Below are 25239 nucleotides of genomic sequence, written 5' to 3'. Positions count from 1 at the left end.
TCTAGAAAATAAAATGACACTCACTTTGTGTCGGGTCTGCCGGATGGCGAAATTCATGTTTTAATATCGGTATCCTACGCTCAAATGAACATTCTGCTTGCAAGCGGTCTGGCGACACCGCTGGGTCTGCCCATACAAAATTTCTGACTGTCAGGTTTCGACTCCACCGTTATTATTGTGTTACAAAATGCCAATGTGCCTAGTTAAAAATTGTAAAAAAATCTACTAAACACTCCAAGAAAGATGGGATATCACTTTGCATGTGTTAGTATTATTTATTATTTATAAAATGCCATTTTAAGATATTGATGAATGTTCATTCAATGTAATTGAATGAGAGGAACCATTGGACAGTCAGTCACCTGTGATTCGCTGGGCTCACTTGTGTCTAATCTCCGAGAAGTCGTAAGTAACCGAGAATCTGTTTCTAACGCAATGAGTCATGACACTAATACGCCATTACAATAAAGGTTATATTACTATAAATTCTCGAAGCTTGTATCGCATAATGGAAACGGATACGTCAATGGTCACGTGACATCTACCTATACATCTGTGAATGACTTTCATGCACAATTTCTCGTGCGCGCCGGGTATGAAGTGAGTCGTCCATTTAATATGTCATTGGATGTAGCGCAATACGCGTGAGGTGACGTCAATGTTGTCCTGGCCATTTCGGCAGATATTGCAAACTGAAATGTTTTAAGTGATAGGTCCGATAATATTTTAAATACGAAGAAAAACGACTTTACACACTTTTTTTCCATAGCGCGAGCTTACTGTGACAGCACATGATGTGATGATAATATGGTCGCCCCATTACTCGCTATCAACCAGTCTCCCATTAGATAGAAGAAAGGAAATCATTGATAATGCACATATTTACGGCGACCAGCCACACTTTTTGGTTGTCGGAGACAAGTCGACAGTGTATAAGAGGCCTAAAATAGATGCAGTATGATGCAAATGTAGTATGATAAATCCACGGTTATAATCTATGACACAAAAAACATATTTTCGCAATCAATACCTAGGATCCAATGTTCCAACATTCTCTTACTTTATCCCCCCCTACCAAGAAGAATTTGAGTGAATAGTTAACAATCAATCCTTGTGAAAGTCTGTACTGTGTCTTACACCAAGGTAATCCATATGCTGTGCCTAGTGTAGAAAATACATAGAGAAAAAAATTTAACTGATTGCCAAAATTTATGTTTTTTGAATATTTTATTCAGCTGAATTTTATACCAAGTTTTTCCAAATTGTCATGTGGGCGATAACTCAAAAACTGAGGTGTCCAACAGAGGTAATCAGAGGAAAGTATGTCGAATGTCCAACACGCTGACGATGAATTTGATTGGATGTTCGACCGTCCATGAGACTTTGAATATACGCCATATGATTTTTCATCATATCTCCTGATGACTAAATTGGATAAAAGATCAATTTTTACAAGTCTTTTTAAAGATACTTGTAAAATTATTACAACTTGCACGATTTAAAAGCTGCTTATCCAATTTTCGTATGAATTTCAATCTTTTCTTCGCCTTTATAGTTAAGTTTCACAGAGACAAATTCAAAATGGGAATAGCAGAGATTTCAGTAGACGCATTTTTTTTGCAAATTGATTCGATTTCGGTTTCACATTTGTCTCTGTTTGACCCATGATAAACATAATTATGCATTTACTACATCCGTCTTCTTGGCATAAATGAATATCAGTTTCATTTTGTGTTTGTTTACTGTTTACCCATCAAATGGATTTCGTTTTCATAATGGTGAAGCAAGATGGCTATCTCTTCAAGTGATATTGACAATACTTATCGTTTGCATTTATCAAATTGGAAAGCTGTTTATGTACATCCAAACACAAATCACCAACAGTAAATAAATTAACAAAACACTTCCAATATCTATGATTGATCATAGACAATACCTGATTATCAAAATAAATAGAACATAACTTATTTCATATTGTCATCAAAATATCTATTTTTTTAGTTAGCTGGTTTACTATTTACTTCAAGCTATTTTTATATTATTTGTTAAGATTACAGATTTTAAGCTATCTCTATGTAAACAACATATACTCAAGACAACGAATTGTACAAGGATTTTACACAAAAAATTATGCTAATTAGATATTTTATACGTATTTTTATGAATTGTACAGCTGTATACACATTGTTAAGAAATAAAAGATATTTTTACAAAGTTAAAAGGTATTTTATTGAATTATATTTTTTTTACAAATCAGCAAATATTACATGACGCAAAATTAATTAAAGAAAAAATTATTATATAAGTAAATGTGTTGAGAAAACACAAAAATATTTATTTTCCATTATTTGCCATGGCCGGCAATATATTCCTATTATGTTTTTGGCAGACAGGAGTATGCGATGTGATAGATGTCACCAAACTGATAAACGGCAGTGGGTTGGTATTACCACTCGGTACAGACCTACAAACTTATCTGAAGAATTGATGGGGGAGCCACAATCAAAAACTACCCAATCAAGACTCGCAACTGGACAGAATCTGACATTCGAATAAAGTTTTCAAAATTACGTTCATATGGTAGTTCGTAGTTCCATTTCTGACCATTCTTCAGATAAGTTTGTAGGACTGTAACTGGATACAACTGGACAAATACAATGGTAAAAGGGTCTCCCTAAAATCAGCTGGATCTATAAAATTGATTCAAGTTCATCGAAAGTTACAGCGATTAACTATTGGCCGGATGAGTTACGGAGCTACTGGGAGGCCTTCATCCAACAGTGGATTAACCTACATAATAGAGGTAACATGAATCCTAAGCTCAAACGTAACATTTATCTCTTCTTTCGCGAATACCATCTGTAAGGGATCATGGCATTACGGTATTAAAAATCCAATATAATTTTTTAGTTAGAAGTTAGCTTTAGAGTGGGTCGATTGTCTGTGCCCCGCATCAGTTGAAATACGACCTTATGGTGGAGCGAGTTTAAAAGAAATTTTTGAGACTCCTTTACTTATTATGTTGCATGGATACTATTCGTGGCTTTCTCTTAACCCGGCACTCGCGGGGCTATTGTGGTATGACGAATTCACTCTCCGCGGTAACATTTTTTGTTTTGTTTAACTTCTGTGTTTCATAATAAAAATGGCAATAAAAAATGAGTTTTATGGCTCTTTAGGCGCCTAGACATGTTCAAATTATTTTACAACATTAAAAAACTGTAATAAATCAGTCATAATGTCAAAAATATCCGAAGAAATAAATTCTATACAAAGACTCACAATTTAGAACGGTTCCGCCATTTTGTTTTATGTATATGGAGCACTGCAAGGCTTGCATTTTGTTATTCGTCACGCTCGTACTTGACACGAAGTGAACACTTCACAAGTGGTAATAAAATCACACATAATGTTTTTTCCCTGACTAGGGTCGTAAATATAGCACAATAATTTTAGACTAAACAAACTTTTAGGCAGACACTTAAACAGCTATTAAATATTATTACTGAGTTACATATTTATTTTTACTTTACATATTTAAAATTGTTTTGAAGAGTGGTAGATTTTATAACACGGACTGAGACACAAAGCCACATTGCAAAGACAACACATATATCTAGATAGAGACTTTTTTTTTATTAATTTTTGAATTTCCGCACACATGACAGCGTCTTCTGGGCTTTTTATTATTTGCCGTGGGCGGAATGTGTTCCGGCAAATGATCTGTTCAAGTTCTAGGCAACAACCTCAATGGATTTTCACTAGTTTCACTACGATAACAAAGGTAAAATAGTCCAAAAAATATAGTCAAAACACCTTATAACAGTTTAATACACATGCATGGTATAGTTAAAAACACATAAACAATAACACAGACAAAATATTCATAAATATTATAATAAAATTCACACAATACAATAGATCGCGTAAAATACGTAATATTTTGTATGGAAAACCAACAAGAGCGATTCCTTGCACAGTCCTCTCACAACAGTGATATTACGTATACTGCGCATACGCAGTAAAGTGGCGGGATGTTTCAAACCAAAATTAAATGAGCGAAGATTGACGGCCTGTCGAAGGCATGTCAAACATCGAAGTTTTAGTATTGTAATAAAATTTATTTGACAATATTATATATATGTCACCGTTGGTAATGAAACAAGGCAAATTATGGTACAGATTTCAAAACCATGCGTCATGTATATTCTACATTATCGCCCGGCGCATTTTTGCGTACAACATTGGTGACAGAAGCGCTGTAGCCCCGTAGTTTTGCGAAATATCGCGTACTACATTCGTGACAGAAGCGGGTACCGGGTTAAGTATGCTTACTATAGTTTAAACACTTGAAGATATCTAAATTTGGCCACGTATTTTTTCAGACTTACACACGTTGTAAATGAGAAATCTAGTCATTTTTGGTAGTATCGACCTGTGTGTCCCTGACAACTTTACTATCTTATAAATCGGGAGCATCAGTTGTTTGTTCTCCCAAGGTGCAGAACTAACATGTCGATGGTGATGCCAATCAGGAGGATAATAAATCTGTTCAACCAAATCACTAGTGTATATTCCACCTATGTGAGATGAGTATAAATGGGCATCGTTTTGTAAATTCTTAAGATACAATCTACTTATCTCATTTGGTGTATATTTCCATGTATTTTCGACATAGCCTTGTATAATGAGAATTCTTTTCTATACAAGGTATAACAATCTTATTGTTTCCATTTACAGTAAATCCATTCAAAAGTGTTACAAAGTTATTGGCAGTAAATCACGCTTTACCAACATTTTACTTCCTATGAATTCAATATTTAATTAGTATTTTGTTGAGATACCGCATTCAATCTTAGTATGACAGAATACCGTGTTATAAAAATAGATGTCATTGAAAATAAGAATATTATAAAGCCTTTTGAACAATACAATACTGACTAAATGTTACGATGAGTTGGTCATACAAAAAATATGTGCATTTCCTAACCTCAAAAACATCAAAAACACATCACCGGCCATGGCAATCCTTTCAGATTTAAAAGAAAAAAGGGGAGAGATGATATAATCTCTTGCTGTAATATGCCAATCATGCAGAACTTGTTAATGTTGAAGAAGTGAAGAGATGCTGATAATGCCGGAGAGACATCAGATGTTCGCTGATCAATTGTGACAGCATCTTCAGATTGGCAGAGTCTTTCATCAACTTGATTTACTCCGTTTCCATCGCCACCTGAAAAAAGTTGATACATAATATGTATGAAGGTATTAAAACATTTTCAATTAAAACCGGACGTATGCCACAAGCGCGTTTACGCGCTCTACAAATCCGTGCATACAATGCCGGCCATAGAAAATGAGTGTGTATACACGCTGTACTTTAAAACAATCACTACACTGGCCTCGACTAGTTTTAAATAAATTAATATATTGCACACGATATACTGCAACCTCTTGTAATCATGGTGACATTTTTAACCAGATATACAAGCCTTTATGATATACTTTTAATACACAGTAAAACCTCGTAATAAGAACATGAATAATTCAAAATTTTCGCGAAAAAAAAGTCCCTTGAACATTATTTTCATATAAAACCATAATTTTATTTCGAATTAATTGTGTATACAACTAGATCGCGTTCCGTGTGCCAGAGCCTTAAGGCTCTTGGTTTGCATGGAGATTGTGTCTGTCGTGCCTACCAAATTGGGTCATAAAATGTCAGGATTATTTTTATTACCTTCATAAAATAAGTAATTTTTGATGTTTTAAGAAAAGTCTGTGACAATTTTCAATGACTGGCTCATGAAATAGTGTACTTTATTACGATTTATTGAATATTTTTATATGCCAGGACTAGGAAATCATTCCGAATTACGAAATTCGAATTAAAGGTATGGTTTTATATGAAAATAATGTTCAAAGATTATTTTTTCGCGAAAAGTTCCAATCACGGCGGATTTCTAATTATCAGTGTTCTTACTAACGAGGTTTTACTGTAGTTAGTGCTGGTAATCAAATATATTAATGTTTTATCTCTGTAAAACAACCAGAAGTATACTTTTTATGAGTTACGACTTGTCATAAAACAGCATATTTCCAAAGAATAATGCTGTAACTCATATTACAACTTTTTTCGTGAGATGATTTAAAATAAATTTTTGTCATGGAATATTGTTGCAACATAACTTTAAAACCTTCGCAGCATATGAGTACATACAGAAAACTAGTCTATTTTTGTTCTGGCCACTGCAATTATCAGAATAAAACACAAACAATACACCGATGACTTGTAAACATTTTGCCGCAGAATAAAGTTGTAATACATTATACAACTATTTTACATGTTTGCAGTTCAATATTGTGAACTGATAAGATGGAGTAATTCAAGTTACTATTTTCTTACAGGTTAAAATGCAAAAAATAATAATTACAACCTTTTTCGAGTTCATATCTCTGCAACTGGTATACATAGAGATACAACGTTAATACAGGCAGAAAGAATGTTTTCTTCTTAGTATGCGTGATGTCGTAACTCAAAACAGCCAAAAAGTGAGTTACTGCTTTGTTCGTTGGGGGTGTCGATATTATTATGTATGTTATCTATGATATGAGCGTAGTAATGATACTAACCTGTGGTGATGGTTCCGGCCTGCTGGGCGGAGGCTGATCGTCCCCCGGGGGAGAAGAGCCCTCCCCTGTCCCCGCCACTGCGGTTCCAACTCCTCGTCTTTCTTCTCCTTCCACCAAAGCCAGGTATTTGCCTGTGTCCTCTTCATCTAAGACAGCGAAGATTCTATCCTTGGCGGCGATACCAATTGATACATTCTGAAATAGCAAACTGGATTTACAGGCACAGCATATTATATGATTCTTAGGAAGAGCTGGAGGCATAAACTTTTAACATTTCACCTCATGGTTCAGGGACTTAGGATTATAGTGACTTCTATTTTGTCTTATAGGGCCTGTACACATGCATGGATTTACTGGCACCAATAGTATGAAAATTAAATTATCGCGATAACTGTTTACACGCAAAAGTGCTCATTGTCTCGCCAGTCTCATTCTTTAAGTACTAGCGAGACACGTTGATTTCATTGAATGGTGGTATTTAACAGTGATATTTGTGAAAATTGGTCAAAAAAATGTCAAAATACTCTGTGCGGTGTGGTTTCGGCAAGTTCGCCATTATCGTTCTACTGCGCATTCACATACGTCATGGAAGTTGTTGTAGCGTGAACATTAAAAAGCCGCCAAACTTTTTTGATCCATGCATGCAGTCTTGCAACATGAATGACAATAAATGCTCACATTTGCATTTTATGGTTATGGCCGCGACAGCACGTACTGCCGCCAGTATATCCATGCACGTATGAATGGGCACATCCACATGAATGGAAGTCAGTAGAAAATCGATTAATCTAACTAATTGAGGATGAAGATGTTCCGGATGATTGAAAAACAAAAACGGATGATCATAATGAAATTCAAATACATATTATAACAACTGTGTCAGAATTGGTGGCACTGTCACGGAATGGTTCGGGGTCATGACCCGCATCGGACAGGGTTGTATCCTTGCTCCGTTTCTCTTCATCATTCTCTTTGACTTCATACTACGGAAGTCAATACCACCTGACAGAGGCATATCTGTTGACGCCACAGTGAAGCTATGCGATCTGGAATATGCTGATGACGCTGTCCTATTCGACAACTCTATCGAAAGCATTCAGGAGACAATTGACAGATTGCATGACAACTAGTCTCGCATTGGTTTGAAAATCAACGTGAAGAAAACCAACGTTTTATGCAACAGCACCTGTCCTGATCCAGATTTCCTTCTGATTAGCGAGGGCCAAACATCGAGAGCGTCGACAGCTTTAAGTACCTGGGGGTACACATCACTGGAAATGGCATTTGCAGAGAGAGCTCGCTATCCGAATGGGAAAGCTGGAGCAACATTCAACTCAATGTGGAGTGTCTGGGACTCACAATTGTACTCAGTCAAAACCAAATGCCACCTATTCGACGCTTGTATTCTGACGGTGCTGATTTATGATAGCGAATCATGGCACCTTACGAAGGCTCAGACTGAGCATACTGAGCTTTGAAAACAGATATGTTTGCGACGGATACTGGGTATGCGGTGGTATGAATTTAGGAGCAACGAGGAGATAAGAGAGCGCACCAAGCAGCGTCTCATCACGCTGAGATACTCGATAATCGATAAACTGAGATAATCGATACTCCATCACATACCCAGTATCCGCCCAACATCTCGAAGCTCAGTATAGTTACTCTGAGCCTTCATAATATGAATACGTGTATTAATTAAGGCGCTAAGTACCAAAAAAATAAAAACTGACATTTTTATAGAAAAATGTTCTACATACCAACGCCAATAACTTCAACTATAGTCTAAGTGCCTCAAGCAAGTCAAAAAAAATACAGCAAAATAATTAAACCTGTCGACGATGTAAGTCCGTTGGCGTGTTTTATTTATAATGGTGTAAGTAGCACTGCAGTGGTCAATGGCATTCAATATAAAATAGCTGACGATGGTGTGTTGACACTTGCGAGTTCTTAATACCTAAAATTATAGAAACTGCCGTGATTGCTTCACACTGTAAAACTACATTTTTCAAAAGGTTTGCTTCATGAAATTTTACTGCAATGACTCGGTATTTTGTAACTACAGGCAATAGTACTTTTTGGTACTTAGAGCCTTATTTAATACACGTATTCATATGTCATGACTCATAAGGCATTTGGTTTTTACAGAGTGCAATTGTGAGTGCATTGAGCTGAATGTTGCTCCAGCCATTCCCATTCAGATAGTGAAATTTGCGAGATGTGCACCACCAGGTATTTACAGCTGTCAAGACTATCGATGTTTTTCCCATTGCTAATCTTGCCGCCAACTCGAAACGTGTGGGTCTTCATCTGAATGCGGCTAAGACCAAATCCATGTGCAGTGCTGCATGCATTGACGCCGATACTCCTCTGCGGATTTCCGGATTGCCCGTCGAGCTGGTGACCAGGTTCAAACTTGGGTGCCACGGTTGCCGACGATGGTGGTATTTCTAGTGAGCTTGGAATCCGCATGGGTATGGTGGTGACTGCATTCAGCCAACTTGGAGTCACATGGAGGTCAAGGCTGTATTCTGTGAGGACTAAATATCGTTTGTTCTACGCTCGTGTGTGCTACCTGTGATCCTGTATGACTGTAAGACATGGCTTCTTACTAAGCTTGAAAGGTCTCGGTTTTGAGCTTTGAGAATCGATGTCTCTGGCGAATCTATGAGATACATTGGTATGACCACGTTACAAACACCTGAGTTCGTCAGCAGACACAGTAGCTATCGGTGATTGAGGTAATCATTAAGAGACGTTTTACGTGGCTGGGTCATGTGTTCCGGATGTCGCCAAAAAGTGCGACACTTCGTACCCTTGTGGCATAGCCTCAAGGGTTCCGTCATCGTGGCCGGCCCTCCCTCACCCTGCAGTGATGCTACAAAAGAGTTCTACGCACTGAAGGTCTGGGATGGCGGGAGGCGCAAGAGTTGGCAAGATGGGGAAATCTGGATCAGAACAGGTGTTATTGCACAAAACATTGGCGGTATGGTTGGCAAGCTAATTTCACAGTAATCAAATCTGATAAACTCTGTACAATTTTATCTTAAATGAGCAACTTCATAAATAGCAGTTAGAGAATTCCAAACCTCATTTGCGTTCCCACACTACATACAACACTATGACGTGTCTGTCACAATACAAAAGTCGCACTGCAGAAAAACTGATCATAGAATCATGCAATACGAGACCGTCATTGCAAACCATTACAGTTGCACCTTTGATGAATTTTGGGATGCCATCTCTTCCTTTGCCTTTACCTAAAAGAACAATGGTTAGAATCATCCACCCACCTTTGTATTGAGTTCCAATTCATTGGGCAGAGTATCCCTGAGAGCCCTCAGCCCGTGTGAAACTAAATCTTCCAAGTTGCAGGTTTCCAGCTCAGCCAGCTGCCTCTCCAGGTAAGTCCTGGCCGACTGGGAGCGGGCGCCGATGGCCATGGCGCGGCAATCAAAGTAATTCGCCGATGGGCATGTTTGGTAAATGTGCGGTCCCATATCCTGTAAAGAGAATATTGTGAAAACATTAGTGATGTGACCATTCGCAACATTTGATAGTGATTCCAGCCAGTGGCGGGCGTTGTTTTTGATTTGACAAAAGGTTATTGACATTTGGGAAATTACCTGTATATTTTATATTTTTAATAAAACATGATGCGAGTTACTTAAATCTTTATTGGATTAGTTTTAAGAAACGATTGTATCTCTTATAGTAGATAAATACCTTTTACTTTTAACGGAAGCCATCTTATTCTATATAAGTACATTAGGTGTCTAGCAATTTGTACACTGTATGAATAATGATTATTATGAAACTGCACTGAAATAGTATTAAGATTTATTAGCTCATCACTAGAATTCGTGAATTAATAATTTTCTATATTATAATTAACCGACATCATTTCGCGTTTAGTCAGCACACAGGATAATGAAATATTAATTTTCCAGAAATGCGGTAGGTAGCAAAATTATTTTTATCTTCACTGATTTAAATTGGAGTACACATAAATCAAAATACCTTACCGACATTGTATTTCTTTACCGATTTTAAATTTATAAAATAATAAATTCTATTGTTTTTAGTTTTACAGGCATTTTATATACGAGATTGCTAAATATGATACTAAACATAATTTGACCGTGCATAGTAAGCTACAGCATCTATAATAACAAACCATAATTCAAATCTGTAATTGCTCTCTACTCAGACCAATATGATGTCATTTTATCCGGTCGGCGCACGATATTCTGGAACTTACGCATGGCGAAAACTATTAGCACGGTTTAAGTTGTTTCTTAATGGCTTTAGTTCATACTAAGCTTTGGGTTCATTTTAAGTAAACTAAATATATTGCCCAGGCGCAAATGATTTCAGTGAGGATGACGTATACGGTGCATAGTGCCTGTATTATCGCCTATTGACAATATGGGCACATCGGTTTATGGTTTGCATTACAATAAGTGAGCGATAATATTAAAAACCTATGAAGAAAAATATGATTTACGATGTTGAACGATGTTTCATAGCAATGCAAGCAGTGCAGTGCACTTGTATGATGTTTGACCAGCCGCCGCTGATTCCAGCACATCTATTCTATACACAAGACTGCTATCGGCAGTTTTTCATATGTTTGCATCGAAGTATTATAATTGTTACAATAAGTTAGCCGTCTAAACAGTCAAAACTGTCTATCTCCTTCTAAAATTTAACAGCCAAGAGAGGTGCTGTTAAAACATAGCACTTATTGTAAGAATTACAACTAACTTATTGTAATTGTTACAATAAGTGCTAATACTTCCGGCATATCAACATAATTACTCACATCATATCCGGCCACTAATAATCCAACTCCCAATGGTCGCTTATCGTAGCGCTGCGTGCAGATCTGCATCTTGTTTCCAACTGCAGAGATCAACCGACCGACCGGGAGAGGTGCTCCGTGGGAATAGCGATGATTCAGACATTCTGTACGCATGTACCGGCTGAAAATTGTAATTGTAATGAAATTAATTCATAACGATTTGGTTTATACCACATCTACATATCAATTAAGTGGATACATAATATCACACAATATTATAATCGTTGTATGAAGTGTGAAAGCATTGAGCGCAGTGTGGAGACAATGTTTTCTCTAATATTTTTATTGCGTGTGCGGATGATTAACTCAGTAGAGCAGTAAATTTTCTACAAAAAAAAAATTGTCACCAATATTTTTGTAGATAAATGAACTCATCAAAGTATTAGGCTGTGAAAAAAAGGAGGTACAAGTATGTAATTATTCTTAAATACTATAATCTCGAATTATATAAATTTTAGTAAGCAGAACTCACAGCCAATAAAATACTAGGTATATTAAAGGTTTGCATCTTTCAACCTGAATCAAACAAACCAAACTAAACCATAATATATGTACACATTGTATGAGTAGAAAGTAGATCGGAAATGGTTTGAGATTTGACGTTTGGTTCAGTGTATCATTGAAAATCAAACCGTTCTCGGACCATCAGAAATGGTTTGACATGAAACGTCAAACCAATTCGAACGATCCATAGACTAATGGCAATCTGTCAAAGTGTTGATAAGCATTATTCGGCATTTATATATCGTGAGATATTCATATTAATATGTTAGACATTATAGGGGTTTATTTGAATTATGTATATTATAGATTAATAATCAATACCTATTATTCATAAGTAACAATACGCGAACAAGAAGCCGCTTTTGGTCTTATTATCCCAAAATCCAGCCATATTTTCTATGCAAAGAGTTCGATTTAATATCATTACTATAATTATTGTCAGACCAAGAATTTATTTTCATTTTATTTATATTTTGTAACGGAGATTCTAAACTACAAACTGTGTTAAATCAACCCGGAATGATCTTTATATTACCTAATGAATTTTATTAATTTAATATGGTCGATTGTCGTCTATGTCACAATATCATACTGTCGACATGAAAACAATCAAACAAGTGGTCAATTATGAAAAGCTTCAGTAAAAGTAATTTAAAAACTTTTGTCATATCTATAAATCTTTTACATGAACTAAATGGCTACCTATTCATGAAGCCTTCTTTATATTTTGTACATTTAAAATGAATGAATACGACAGTTTGTTAAATTTGTATTATTGTAGACGACGTTAGGTTAGAATTTCATAACAAGTGACGTTTCAATAAATGTGTTTCTGTTTTAGAGACTAATATGTTATGAATGAATTTTAGTTGTCAGAAAAGCGTTTCCGTGGACATTCTGCCAAACGGTCCCAAATCAAACAAATCCAACAGTGCCATATGATTCGTTCAATTCAGGTTCAATGATACGAACCTTAAGTAATTGTCAGTCACATTTACTATGGTTAATTATGTTAAGAAAAGATGGTAACACTGATTGTTTGTCTCAGGCACATGAGGCTCTGCGACAGGTCTCAAAAACATTTTAGTAATAAAGTTAATTAAGTTTGACGAATTAATTAATTTTGAAATATCGTCGGTGTTTTGTAAAAAGGGCGAATTAACCAAAATGCTACTTTACAGGAGGAGGATTTTTAACTTTTGACATGCATTTGTTTTTCACCTGTAGATGATTATAAATATCTAACAAGTTTATAATAAAGCTTAGAAAGAATACTGTCATTATAATAGGTATTATTATATAATATTTTAAAAGGCCTAATATGTCACATTTGCTTTTTATTTCGTAATTTTAATTAATTTAAATTTAGTCGATTATCGTTTTTAAGTACTTTCCTGTGGAGATAAAAATTCGCCATTTTTACACAACAAAGCTAGTGGGGTACATATTGTATTTTCATTAAAATCTCGATTTCGCCAAAATGGTTGATTCGCCCTTTTTACAAAACACCGACGATATTATGACGCCTGTACACGTGCATGGAATTACTGTCGGCAATTGTGCTTATTCTAAACTGTCATGACAATAACTGTTTACACGTAAAAGTGCCGACTGTATCTCCAATCTCATTCTTGAAGAGTAAGCGAGGCGCGATGTTGTCATTTTATAGTACTATCTGACAGGTCGTATGAAAATCGGTTAAGCTCAAAATGAGTAGTTCGGTTTTTAACCGCCATGTTCGCCCCTACCGCTCTACTGCGCAGGCGCAGATCAAAAATAATCTTACTTGCGCGTTGAATTCGGAACCTTCCAAACTTGTTTGATTTATGCACGCAATCTTGCCAACTGCAGGATAATAATGTTTCCCCATACATTTTCTTACTCTGCACAGTACACCCATGCACGTGTAAACGGGGTATAAAGCTTGTTTAGAAATATCGCGTCAAAGTACTTAGTTGCCTAATGTTGCCAGATGTCCTGCTTTTTAAGCAAAAATAGACAGCTAAATTCACGATTATTCAACAAATACAAATAAGATGTTTAGGTTAAGACAAAATAACGTGATGGGTGCACAATTGCACACAATATTTTCAAGCTAATTTAAGCATACCAACATCTGCATAATACCGAATGGGTATTTTCTCAGATGAATTTAAAATGGCCAGATGCAAGAAACAGATATTCTATTGATTTGATGAAATCGGAATTACTTGTTCAATTCAACATATTATACTCATATGCTGAATTTTACCAATACAAGCAGCAGAAAGAAACTCTTCGGGAAGTAAAATCTTCAGTCAAGTACAAATAGGAGAGTGTCAGGAAAAAATACTGTTTAATATTATTATTTTGGTAGAGTTTTGTAATTTGTGTTGTGTCATTTTTTATGATTGATATTATAGAAATAAACATTAGAAATATTGAACTATGCGGTTTTTAGGTTGTACCGCTGTTTACTCCTAAATCCCGATTTTTTTTATTTCACATGGTAAAAATCCCAATTTTGTAAAATAATTATCTGGCAACACTGTTAGCGAGTGTTTGAATTAGAAGAAGATTCTTCTTGCTAGCACAATGGATGGATAAAAATTTGACAAATTGAGTGGTCAGTAATATGCGCCGCCACCTACTATGCAATTATTGTGAGAAAATATTTTAAATATATACACCAAGGCCTTTCGCTCATGGAGAAACTAAAATCCGACGAACTGGTTGCTGATGGAACTCATAAACTGGCCAATGACTGATGCTTCGCACACGGCACTACTGAAACCCACTTGGAATAATAATCTCATAACCTCATCTAATCTCATAAGCTTTTTCCGTGATATCTTTACGGGAATATTCTGGCAGCCTGTAATTATACTGGCAGGAGTATTTCTCAACTTCTGCCACAAATTTTTAATTAAAAATTGGTTCGCCCATCTTTAACTTTTGACGACTTGACTTGTTGACAGTTCAGTTCAGTGCTACCAATTTTGGTAAGAAAAAATGATTTTTCATCGAATCTGAAATCGAAATCGCACCACTGTTTTATGGGAGACTGGAAACTGAGAGACTGGGAGACTAGCATGTCGTGCATGACCCCCACATCCTGAAGCGGGCCCCCAGGCAAGGATCTTTGGCGGGCCTCCCTACCTATCACTAAATATAAAAGGTGTACTTACGCGATAAAATTAATGTGTATATTGAGTGTGTTTTTGTATATTTTAATACATTCATTTTTGAAATATGGAGTTGTCGAGTATCGATACACAATTAAAAATTAAATCGTACAACCACATAATTTAAAATAATAACAATATTGAAGAACAATAGCGCCGCAGGCGACTTTTTTTACTATTAGAGGATTTGTAATGTTGAATGGTCAACTCGCCACGCCGGGCCCTTCCTGAGCCCGGGCCCCCAGGCTAGTGCCCTGCCAGCCCCCCCTTTGTGGAGGCCATGATGTCGTGTATCTTCAGTTTAGTAGCGAAAGTTTTGAAACTAAGAGATTCCAGTCTTGCCATGAGCGAGGCTCCATTGAAATACATTAGCTAGATACTGGCTGAAGTTTTAGTTGCAGTCTCGTCTTTTTTGCGTATTCTCATGAGTGGAAGGCCTAACTTTTCAGTTACAGTAAAGTACATATTATTGATGTATTCAGAGTATAGGAAATATATACATATATTTTTTGAAAGATTATCAATTAATAATCATTTACTGACCATCACCAGTGAGTCTAGTACAGGTAGGCAAATCAAGTGATTTAAAAATTAAGGGCAGAGAGTGAATAATAAACTTTGAAAGTAGATTGCGGAGACAACAAAATTTTGTTCTGAAGTAGTCTCTTCCCAATGAGTTGCTATTGCTGACTCAAGTAGATAGCCCGATACATTCACAACGACTGGTCCTACTTTTCCGCCCCTCCCATTGTTGTCTAAGGATGACCTGTCATTGCCTGTCATTTTTCTACAGAGTGCTCCTACTATATAATGTTTGAGGCTTTCACGGTTATTTTTTATCGTAGTAGATTTTTGGGTATCCACCGTGTGTCCTTCCTTCTTTACTCGACGTTTCGGGCTCGTTGCAGAGGCCATTATCAAGAGATGATATGTTTTATGATGAAAATGTAGTGTAGGTATATGAATGTAAACGTTTCTCTAAGAATGTCAAAAGAAATCCGATTAGCTAAGAGCAAACGTTGGTCAGAGTAATGTGTCAATCGTTACGACTAGAGATACCGGCTCGAATATTGGATTTTGCTGATAGTGCCGGAAGCCATGACGCTTTTAACCATAATCCATCATCCCTATTAATATTTTCAGGGTTTCTATGGATTTCAATGGCCTCCTTTAATCGTGCGAAATATCCTTTATTCCGACCTAATATCTTGGTTTCAAAGTCAACGTTTGCTCATAGCTAATTGGATTCCTTTTGACATTCTTAGAGCAACGTTTACATTCATATACCTACACAACATTTTCATCATAAAACATATCATCTTTTGATAATGGCCTCTGCAAGTGCTCATACTGTCTGTCGTGTTCACACAGGGAATGGTTTGATTTGAATAGATAAGTTACATGATAAATAATACACTAGCATTAACACACCTTCTACAAATGTAATGCATAGATCAATGCTATATATTTTTTGGAAACCGGTATGTGTGAAGGACTAGTCTGACTTTGAAAGCTGATGAATAACAGGAATGTATATTATTTATAATTTATTAATATATCGTCGCTGTAGATGTCAAGGGAGCCAAGCCACAAATTTGGCGAAAATGAGTGAAGTACTTACACAAAAGCATTTTAAAATCATCAAAGATGCAGTGGTCAATGGATTTAAACCACAAAACTCTTTTGACTACATTTTTTGTACATTTCAATATTCAGTGGTCAAGAGATATAACACACATAACTTCTAAGATAAATACTATTTTTTTAGTTATTTGTACAAAATAATAAAAAGATAACACTACAAAGTACCTATATTCTATGTTGGAAAGTTATATCTTTAAAAACAAAAAATGTTACTTTTCTTTGTCACACAAAATCTTTGAGTGCCTGTTTCTCAGCAATATGATTTTGTGGACTGGCTCCCTTTACATCTACGGCGACGATATTTGATTTGAGAATTTTTTATAATTCAATTTGAAACGAGAAAGGGCGAATCAATATGTCAAGCAATCTGGGATCTGATTTTGACAGCTGAAAAATGGACCACTCGTTGCTTGTGCAAAAAGATATGCTCAGGCTTTATTAATCTAAAGATGGCGCTGGAGTTGCACATACGTGTAAGCGAAAAGATTATAACATTTTTATGGAGTGTACCAACTACTCAAGCAGGTACTAAACCAAATACAAACATGGAAGAACATACCTTAACATCCTAGCATCGGCAGTAAGGCCAGCAATAGAGATACCTATATGATTATCAATTGCTATAATCTTGTTCTGATGAGCAGACAATTCACTTGCTGCTCTCTTCAAGGCAATCAGGACGGCAAACTCTTTGGATTTAAGTCCAACGGTTGCCGATCCAAGCTTCACAGCCTCCATAGCATATTCCACTTGATGGAGACGACCCTGAGGACTCCATACTGTTACGTCACTATCGTATTGATTACGGAACTGAAAATATTGAAATTCATGCTTATAATCATAACATTCATAATATTATTATAAGTACAAAATTTACTTTATTGCTCGTACATAATATCAGAATAATAATATGTACTTTCATAGTATAAATTATTGTTAATTTGACGCAGGTTTGACAAAGCGAAGACGAAATACACACCTTAAATTTAAACTAGTGTCGGAAACACGGACTAAATATCTCGTTACAATTGAAAAAGTGACAGTGGCTTTGTGTTGGAAAAATAATAAAGGCAGTTCGTTCACTAGACTTTCTGTTATTATTTTTTTTGAACGAGTATTACTGTTTCTAGTGCATGTATTATTAATTAACATATTCTATGTAGTGGTTGCTAATTTCATAATATACGGAGAGGATAGAACATAACCTCTGTGTTTAGGTTAGGAATGACATAGCATTATATACGATGCATTCTGTAAAAAACTAGTGCAGCATTGTGGGTCCTCTTATTACAGATTAAAGATAAGTTCTTAATAACTGTAATCAATAGAACTTACCATTTTCACAGATATTTAACAAGATATTAAACTCAAGTAAAATGCGATGTCACCGCTAAACAAAATTTAAAGCCCGGCCCAGTATTGACAGACTAAAAAAACTGCGTGCACTTAAATGTGGCAGTATTTAAAAAAATTGCAAATGTGTAATAAACCTCTTTAAATTAACTTAATTTTATTTATTTAGATTGGATAATTATTAATAGTAATAAAATAAGGCTCCGCTAGTCAACATGCAGAATAAATGGATTTTATTGATTTTTATCTGTCAACCAGCAAACAAGTAAATTAGGGTAGGTACCCACCTAGGTTGGTAAAATTTATTTACTTACATATTTTTTGTTTATTTTTATTATAAAAAAATGTCATTATTTGTGTTTTATAAAATTAGCGTTGTTTGAAAATTATTGGTCCATGCAGGTCTATGGTCCATTACAGGAGAAAGAGGATTTTGCCGGAAGCAGTAGCGAATCTGGTAAGAATGGATTGTCGTATGGCAACTCTTAACATGATTTTGCGAATTACAAAATTTAAGCGGTAAAAAAATTTGTTTGTAGCGCTACAATAAAATAATTTTATTGTAGCGCTATAAATCTATACTATAAATCAATGAGGCTTAATTTTATCGCTGCGCTCATGGAGACGTCATTACAAACAAAAATCGTACATTGCTCACCATACTTTGGGCAAGCTCGATATAAAATCTTATTGGTTGAAAACCACTTCATACTAATTATGCGATACCTCAATGGCAGCATATCGTAGCAATACGATACAAACGGGTTATCTATTTGTCGGGGTTGATCCACCGCTGGACGAAGGCCTTCTCTTGCTCCTTTCACTCTTATCGGTCCCTAAGTATTCTTCGCTGCTACGTAAGTCTGCCAAACTTGGTGTGTTTGTCGATTCGGTGGGCTTAATGACAGCCATATTGTTTGTTGTTCGGTGCACCTTGGCCAACGGTTGTATACAGTATTCAGCCCATTGCCATTTTGACGACCTTGTCGTCATGTATTACACCGCGTACTACCAACTATCTAAATTTGTATCCATTGGTTTATTTTATGATCGTTCTACGTTATGCCCTACATACTCATTTCTATACTATGTTGAGCTTACATATTAATTGTCATAATAATAAACTTAATGATTATTGTCAGTTATATACTTTCTAGCTATTTATTTTGTATGCCTTCTAATCAGCGACGTTCCTAGACAAAATGCCGCCACATTTTTTTTAATAAGTAGGTACTTTTTATCATCCTTTCATGCAGCGCTCGAAATGGACTGGAACGCACCGGAGCGCAGCTCCTGTTCGTGAAATCCCCAATATTATCGCTCCGTCTCGTGTAAAAATAAAATATTGCATTCCGATTCGTGAAGTATTAAAAGTAGTATGATTATTTATTTTAAATATATTTTAAAAAGTTTACGAAGTTATACGAAACTTATTGGATGGTTAAAAAATAACGTTTATGACGTGACGTAAACCTCAATTTTCATTTGCGACGCCGATAATATTATCCCCCAATCTGGCATGCCACAATCTTATATGCCCGTCTGAGTTTGGCAGGTATATAACAAAAAAATCTAATACATTTAGTTATTTTTATATATTTCATAACATTATTACATTCATAATATGTTAGTATTTTCGAATAATAGTCAAGCGCTCCGGTTCGTAAAATTGTCCATTTCGAGCGCTGCTTTCATGACTCCAATATCTAACAAATGTCTTGTGTGGATACATTACTAAAAAGATATATACCACTAAATCTAATTGAAATGCCTTCTCTGCTTCAATAGACAATATTACGAGTCTACGGTTTCAGATAGGTAGGTACTTACATTTAAAAATACACCCGACAACTTTCAAAACTCGCGAGTGATTGGCAAACATATTTGGATAACTTTTAAATTAGGTATGCACGTCGTGTCATCGCTGTTCACCAAGAAGGTAACGTCCAAAGACAACGGAAGTAAACTAGACATCGCGAACCCGACAAAAAGTAAGTCCTGTTATAGAAGGTACCTACTTAATTAATACATTTTGTTTCCAACCAGTGAGCTGATGTTTTTAATGGAAAGATATTTCCGTTATCACTAAGTTAGGTAGCTATTTTTATATATACCTAATGATTCACCTCGATTTTCCGCCCTTTGGGTAACTGCCGCCCCCAAGCGACGCTCAATCTGCCTACCCCCACGTGACGTCACTGCTTCTAATCAATTGGGCTAATTATGACTAGACTAAAAAAAATATACCATGTATTATCTAATTTGGCTGTAACACTTTAAAAATAATTATTAATTAACATGTAGACAAAAACCCCACGGATACTAATCCCCTCCCCTCTCCCGGCAATAATCTCCCTATAAAAATCCAGATAATTACCCCCATTTGAATTTTCAGCATATTTAATTAAATAATTTGATAAAAATGGATTACTAAGACATAAGTAAATAATTTATGAGAAAAATTAGGATAAGACATTCTTGAATTTCTGCTAAACGTTTCTGTAGTGATAGTAAACTTTTGGATCTTACTTCATAACATTAATTTAGCTTTTCCTTAATTAGGTACCTTTCCTGCCACTCTTTTATGTCTAATATGTGCATATTAGACGTTGTTATAATTTAAAATTTGTTTTAGGTAATACCTATATTTAATTGTTATTTTTTTTTCTTTCGTCAAATATTCATTTTAAAACAATTATTCTGCTAAATATTTTTTTGTATACTTACCACAAAGCATGATTATTATCTTTGTCGGCCATCCACAAAGATTCTACTATCTGCAGAGGCGCGGTTCCCTAACACAACATGATGCAACCGATTCGTGAGAAAATTTAAAAGGTAGCCTCCTAAGAGTTAAAATCTGCCACTCCTATAAAATTAATGGCTATATAGAAGGTTTTGATTCAATATACCTTCCTTATGTTGTAATTCACTTACTTCCGTTCTATTCGATTGTAAATATAAATTCATGAAAACTATTTTCCAAATATGTACTAAATTGATAGGAATTCTGCTGTAAGTATGTACGTATGTATTATGATTTGTAAGAAAGGATACTGTTTCGATTAAAACATGTTTGTATAATTTATACAAAATAAAAATTGTTTGAATGCATGCTCATTTTTACCATTGGGGGCCTCAAAATCAGGCCTCTACGTCACTAAATGCGCCGACTACCTGTACCTAATAGATACAAAATATTATGTATTCGTCCATATTATTGTGTTTCGATACAATTTAGGTAGGTATATTATAGGTAACATTTTTAGTTAAGAGCAGTTGAGAAATACCTTTCCTGAAATATATTATTTATTAAGCATTGTCAAAATCAATATAATATTATTACCTGTATTATTTTACCACGTTTTTCTTAGCTCGTATTCTTGTTTGTCCGGTGGTTGTTTATCCAGTAAAAATCTTGCAATCGATTTTTAACTAACTTCCCTACTAGCTAGACATTTGAAACTTTTAAAATATATCAGAACACGATGCTAATGCATTCTTTGAATACTTTTAGCTATCTTTAAGTAGAATTGAATTCATTTTCAGTTAATTCTGTTTTGTATGAAAAGTAATTTCGAAAGAAATTTGTAATCCAATCCACTATTATCGGTTGCTAAGGGGGTGGTCAAGCAACTCAATTATTAATATATACGTGCGTTACTATGGAAATCAAAATGACATTTCAGTATTCTATATTTATTTTGTTTGTTGCAAAATAGCAAAAAAAATGATTTGTTGACAATTGCCTTATTGGTCCTAAATTATTAATTCATAGAATTGTCAAGTTTATATGATTCAACAGAAAATTTAAAAACATGTTATATAAAAAGTTCTTTTTATCTTGTAATTATTATTGATTAGTGCACACAATATTTTCGCTCATTCATCTTATGATATTTTGTTTATGAAGGTTTAGCCGGGTCGAATGTTTAACGTTTGAGTCGAAATTGACGTCTTGACTCTATGAAATAAATCACGCTTGAATGTGAGAAAGCAATTTTATTTTGTTGGCTTCTCTGAGTTCAGATTAAGTTGAGGTCGCATCGATTGTCGATGTGCGAACCGCCTAACACCTACACCTACATCGCATTTTCTTTTACAAACAAGATACTTATATGTATTAATATCTAATATTTTTTTATGAATTGAAATGTACGTAGGTACCGACCTATCAAAGTTTTGTTTGAATTTTAAAAGATTGTTAAAATTATGTAACAGTGCACCTTAAACCTTTTTCTCTGGTGGGTTCTTTTGAAGAATCTTTTTTTAGTAACTTTCAGACTATTGTGGGATGCGCTCAAAAATGTTCTGGTTCTGTCTTGACCAACGCGCTAGCATAATATTATGCACACAAAACAAAGCAACAGATGACGGTAATGATTGAAACGCAGAATCGATGGAATTATCTGCTTCGTCAGAAAATTTCAATAATTTAAACAGATCGCATTGCTATAACTGTATTTTAACATGCAATGCGGTTCTCACAGGAAAAAAAATGTAAGGGTAGCAGCAAACCTGTCATTAAATAAAAATAATCACGATGGCAATATTTCTTGAGATTTCGTTCTTCTTCTTCCATGTCCGCCCCTTAGTCGGAGCATATGGACACCACGCGGCGCCTCCAAGAATACCTGTCCCCCGCCAGTCTTCTTGCTTCGTTCTAGGTCAAACCAGCATGCCGTATCTCCGCCGTATACACTCTATAGATAGTATTTCCACTACTAATAATATTTATTAAATTTGGTTTTTGACTGTCACTATGAAGTATTCTTCTTTCTTCTACCTTTCTCGCCGTTTCAGGCTCACTACGGCTGTTTATGACAATTATTATTTAGGCACTGGGACAACTGGATGCCAGGACAATGGGGCGCCGCACTGTTGAGTGAAATAATATTCATTAGTAAAATAAAATAGACGTTCGTTACGATTTGATACAGAAAGTAAACGAGGAGGTTTAATAAGTTTATATTTACGACTTAGTAGTTTTAATTAATTTTTCTTTTAACATAATGTTTTTTATTGCGGATTTAAAATTATTATGGCTAACCGCATATAAAAATAAAAGAACTCTCTTCTCGTTGGAACTTAAACACAATTTGCACAATTAAATCATTATTTAAGTGTGCATATTTAAATTCTCACCAATCATTAAATAATATAATAATATGTAAGTATTAATTATATATTTTAAAAGTACCTATAATTCACGAACGTCTATTCATTTTCAAATTTCATTTGATTGCGTAACGCCCAATTGTCCCGACGCCGAATCATCGTAGACTACGTAGACCCATTATTAAAATGCAATTAAAATATCTTTATAAATAATATTAAACAAAAAATAAATGTATTTGGGTACATTATGTGATATTATTATATTGTTATTCTCTATCGTAGAGGGGCCTCGAAATCAGTACCTAAGAGCCGTTCCACATGAGTCACCTGTGTCCAGCTACTGGTGTGTCGACATGCCGCATTTACATAATATTATAAATAAACGTGACACTCGTGTGTTTGCGTCTGAACGCGCCCATTCCGTTATGTGTAAATGCAGCCGCACGACGCCTATAATAAGGAGGCCTTTGTATCCGAATAAAGGGGCATTTGTATTATGTTAATGAACGCCCCAGAGATAATGAGTCAACGCGTGTCCGGTACACGTCTCCGTCGGCCGATACATTCTCAAGCCGCCAATACACTTGTTTTTATTATCGCAGCCAGTTTTATGTTCTAATTTATAACGCAAAATTATGCGTTGACTCATTAGGTCTGGGGCGTTCAGAAACATAATACAAATGCCCGTTTATTCGAATACAAAGACCTCCTATATTATATCGAGCGCGACACCGGTGTCCCGTCTGAAACGGGTCTTATAAATGAACGTGACACTCGTGTGTCTCCGTCTGAACGCGCCCATTCAGTTATGTGAAAATGCAGCCGCTCGACGCACCGGTGGCTCAACACAGGTGTCCCGTGTGAAACGGCTCTAAAGTTACCCAATGGGTATCTACCTATCTTAAACCGTCACTGGTGTAACTAATAGTTGTACAGAAGAAACGAATAAAACAATTAACTCGGTGGATGATTGCCGAAATACATTTATTGTAATATTAGTAATTATTTTATGGGTACAATAATTGAAAAGTTATTTGCAATAATATATAATAATAAAACCACTGATTCAAGTGTTTTAAAAATTTTACTCTATACAATAAGAAACATTTTTTTTTAAATACAATCAGTTTATAATTTAATAGTACATACATGGCTAGGATAAATAGGTAGGTATATTATTATAATGAATTTTTCATACGAGATGAACTTAAATAAAACCATAAAATACCTTATTATGTGGTATGGCAACACGCCAAGGTAAAGTTAACAACCAAATTTAATCATGGATAATATGAAACTGTCATTAACCAAGAACGCCATATTATTTTATACAAATATTTATTTTCCAAATTTAAAAAAAAAACAACCATCGACAAAGTTTCAAATACGTGATTGGATTATTTTTAAAAAACTTATCCCTTTTTTCATTCAATCTTAATATTATCCAACATTAGGTATCAGGATTACAGAAAAATGTGTTCATAATAAAATTATCGGTCAAAAACTTCCAGCCAGTAAGAATTTGCACAATATTTTTTTGAACAAAGCAAAATAAATTAATACCTACCAACAACTTTTCATACCTGCCACAAAAAAAATAAGTTCCTCCTTTGAATCATCAATGTTTGTTTTATTATATACATGCATTAAAAATATATTATTATATTTAGTTAAGTATAGGAAAACATAAAGTTATATATTTTATTTATTAATTTATTAATTATATCGATTTGGCTTTTTCAGAGAGAATTAATATTAATTCCTAGTAAAAGTACATTTTTTAATAATTAACTCTGTAAAAACACTTACAGAACAAACATAATACAAAATAATATTTAAAAACAAAGATAAAATACAATATGACAACAAATACACATCAAGCCAACTTCAAGCTTTCTAAGAGTCCTTCCACTAGGGATTGCAATACCGAATAAAAATTTCAATACCGGTTTTTCGGTA

The 25239-nt window shown here is 35.0% G+C and overlaps 1 protein-coding gene and 1 long non-coding RNA gene across 2 annotated transcripts in view; one reads left to right on the top strand and one right to left on the bottom strand.

The window, feature by feature from the left end:
• Window positions 1-25239, top strand: part of LOC147077626 (uncharacterized) — a 306465-nt gene that overhangs the window by 261636 nt on the left and 19590 nt on the right. The gene's annotated exons all lie outside the window — the stretch shown is intronic.
• Prosalpha6 (Proteasome alpha6 subunit) lies at window positions 2207-18223 on the bottom strand. The gene is made up of 8 exons (XM_085960612.1): window positions 18145-18223; window positions 17369-17619; window positions 11459-11618; window positions 9927-10136; window positions 6634-6828; window positions 4318-5233; window positions 2636-3049; window positions 2207-2464 (listed from the first exon to the last, which is right to left on the bottom strand). The coding sequence occupies exons 1-6, from the start codon at window positions 18145-18147 to the stop codon at window positions 5213-5215; spliced, it is 840 nt and encodes a 279-aa protein (XP_085816738.1). The 5' UTR covers window positions 18148-18223; the 3' UTR covers window positions 2207-2464; window positions 2636-3049; window positions 4318-5212.

Source organism: Rhyacophila brunnea, unplaced genomic scaffold (assembly GCF_057557595.1).
Source record: "Rhyacophila brunnea isolate RB1 unplaced genomic scaffold, BYU_Rbru_1.0 scaffold_12, whole genome shotgun sequence".
Classification (NCBI taxonomy): Eukaryota; Metazoa; Arthropoda; class Insecta; order Trichoptera; family Rhyacophilidae; genus Rhyacophila; species Rhyacophila brunnea.
Note: the sequence above shows the minus strand (reverse complement) of the source record. Positions and strands in the feature narration are given on the sequence as shown.

What these genes read in the sequence shown, in the direction of transcription:
- Prosalpha6 (XM_085960612.1), bottom strand. An exon ending in AATTGGAACTCAATACAAAG is followed by an intron (nt 6,829 to 9,926) that starts GTGGGTGGATGA and finishes TTGCTATTTCAG; the next exon opens with AATGTATCAATTGGTATCGC. An exon ending in GGCCGGAACCATCACCACAG is followed by an intron (nt 5,234 to 6,633) that starts GTTAGTATCATT and finishes AACTTTTTTCAG; the next exon opens with GTGGCGATGGAAACGGAGTA.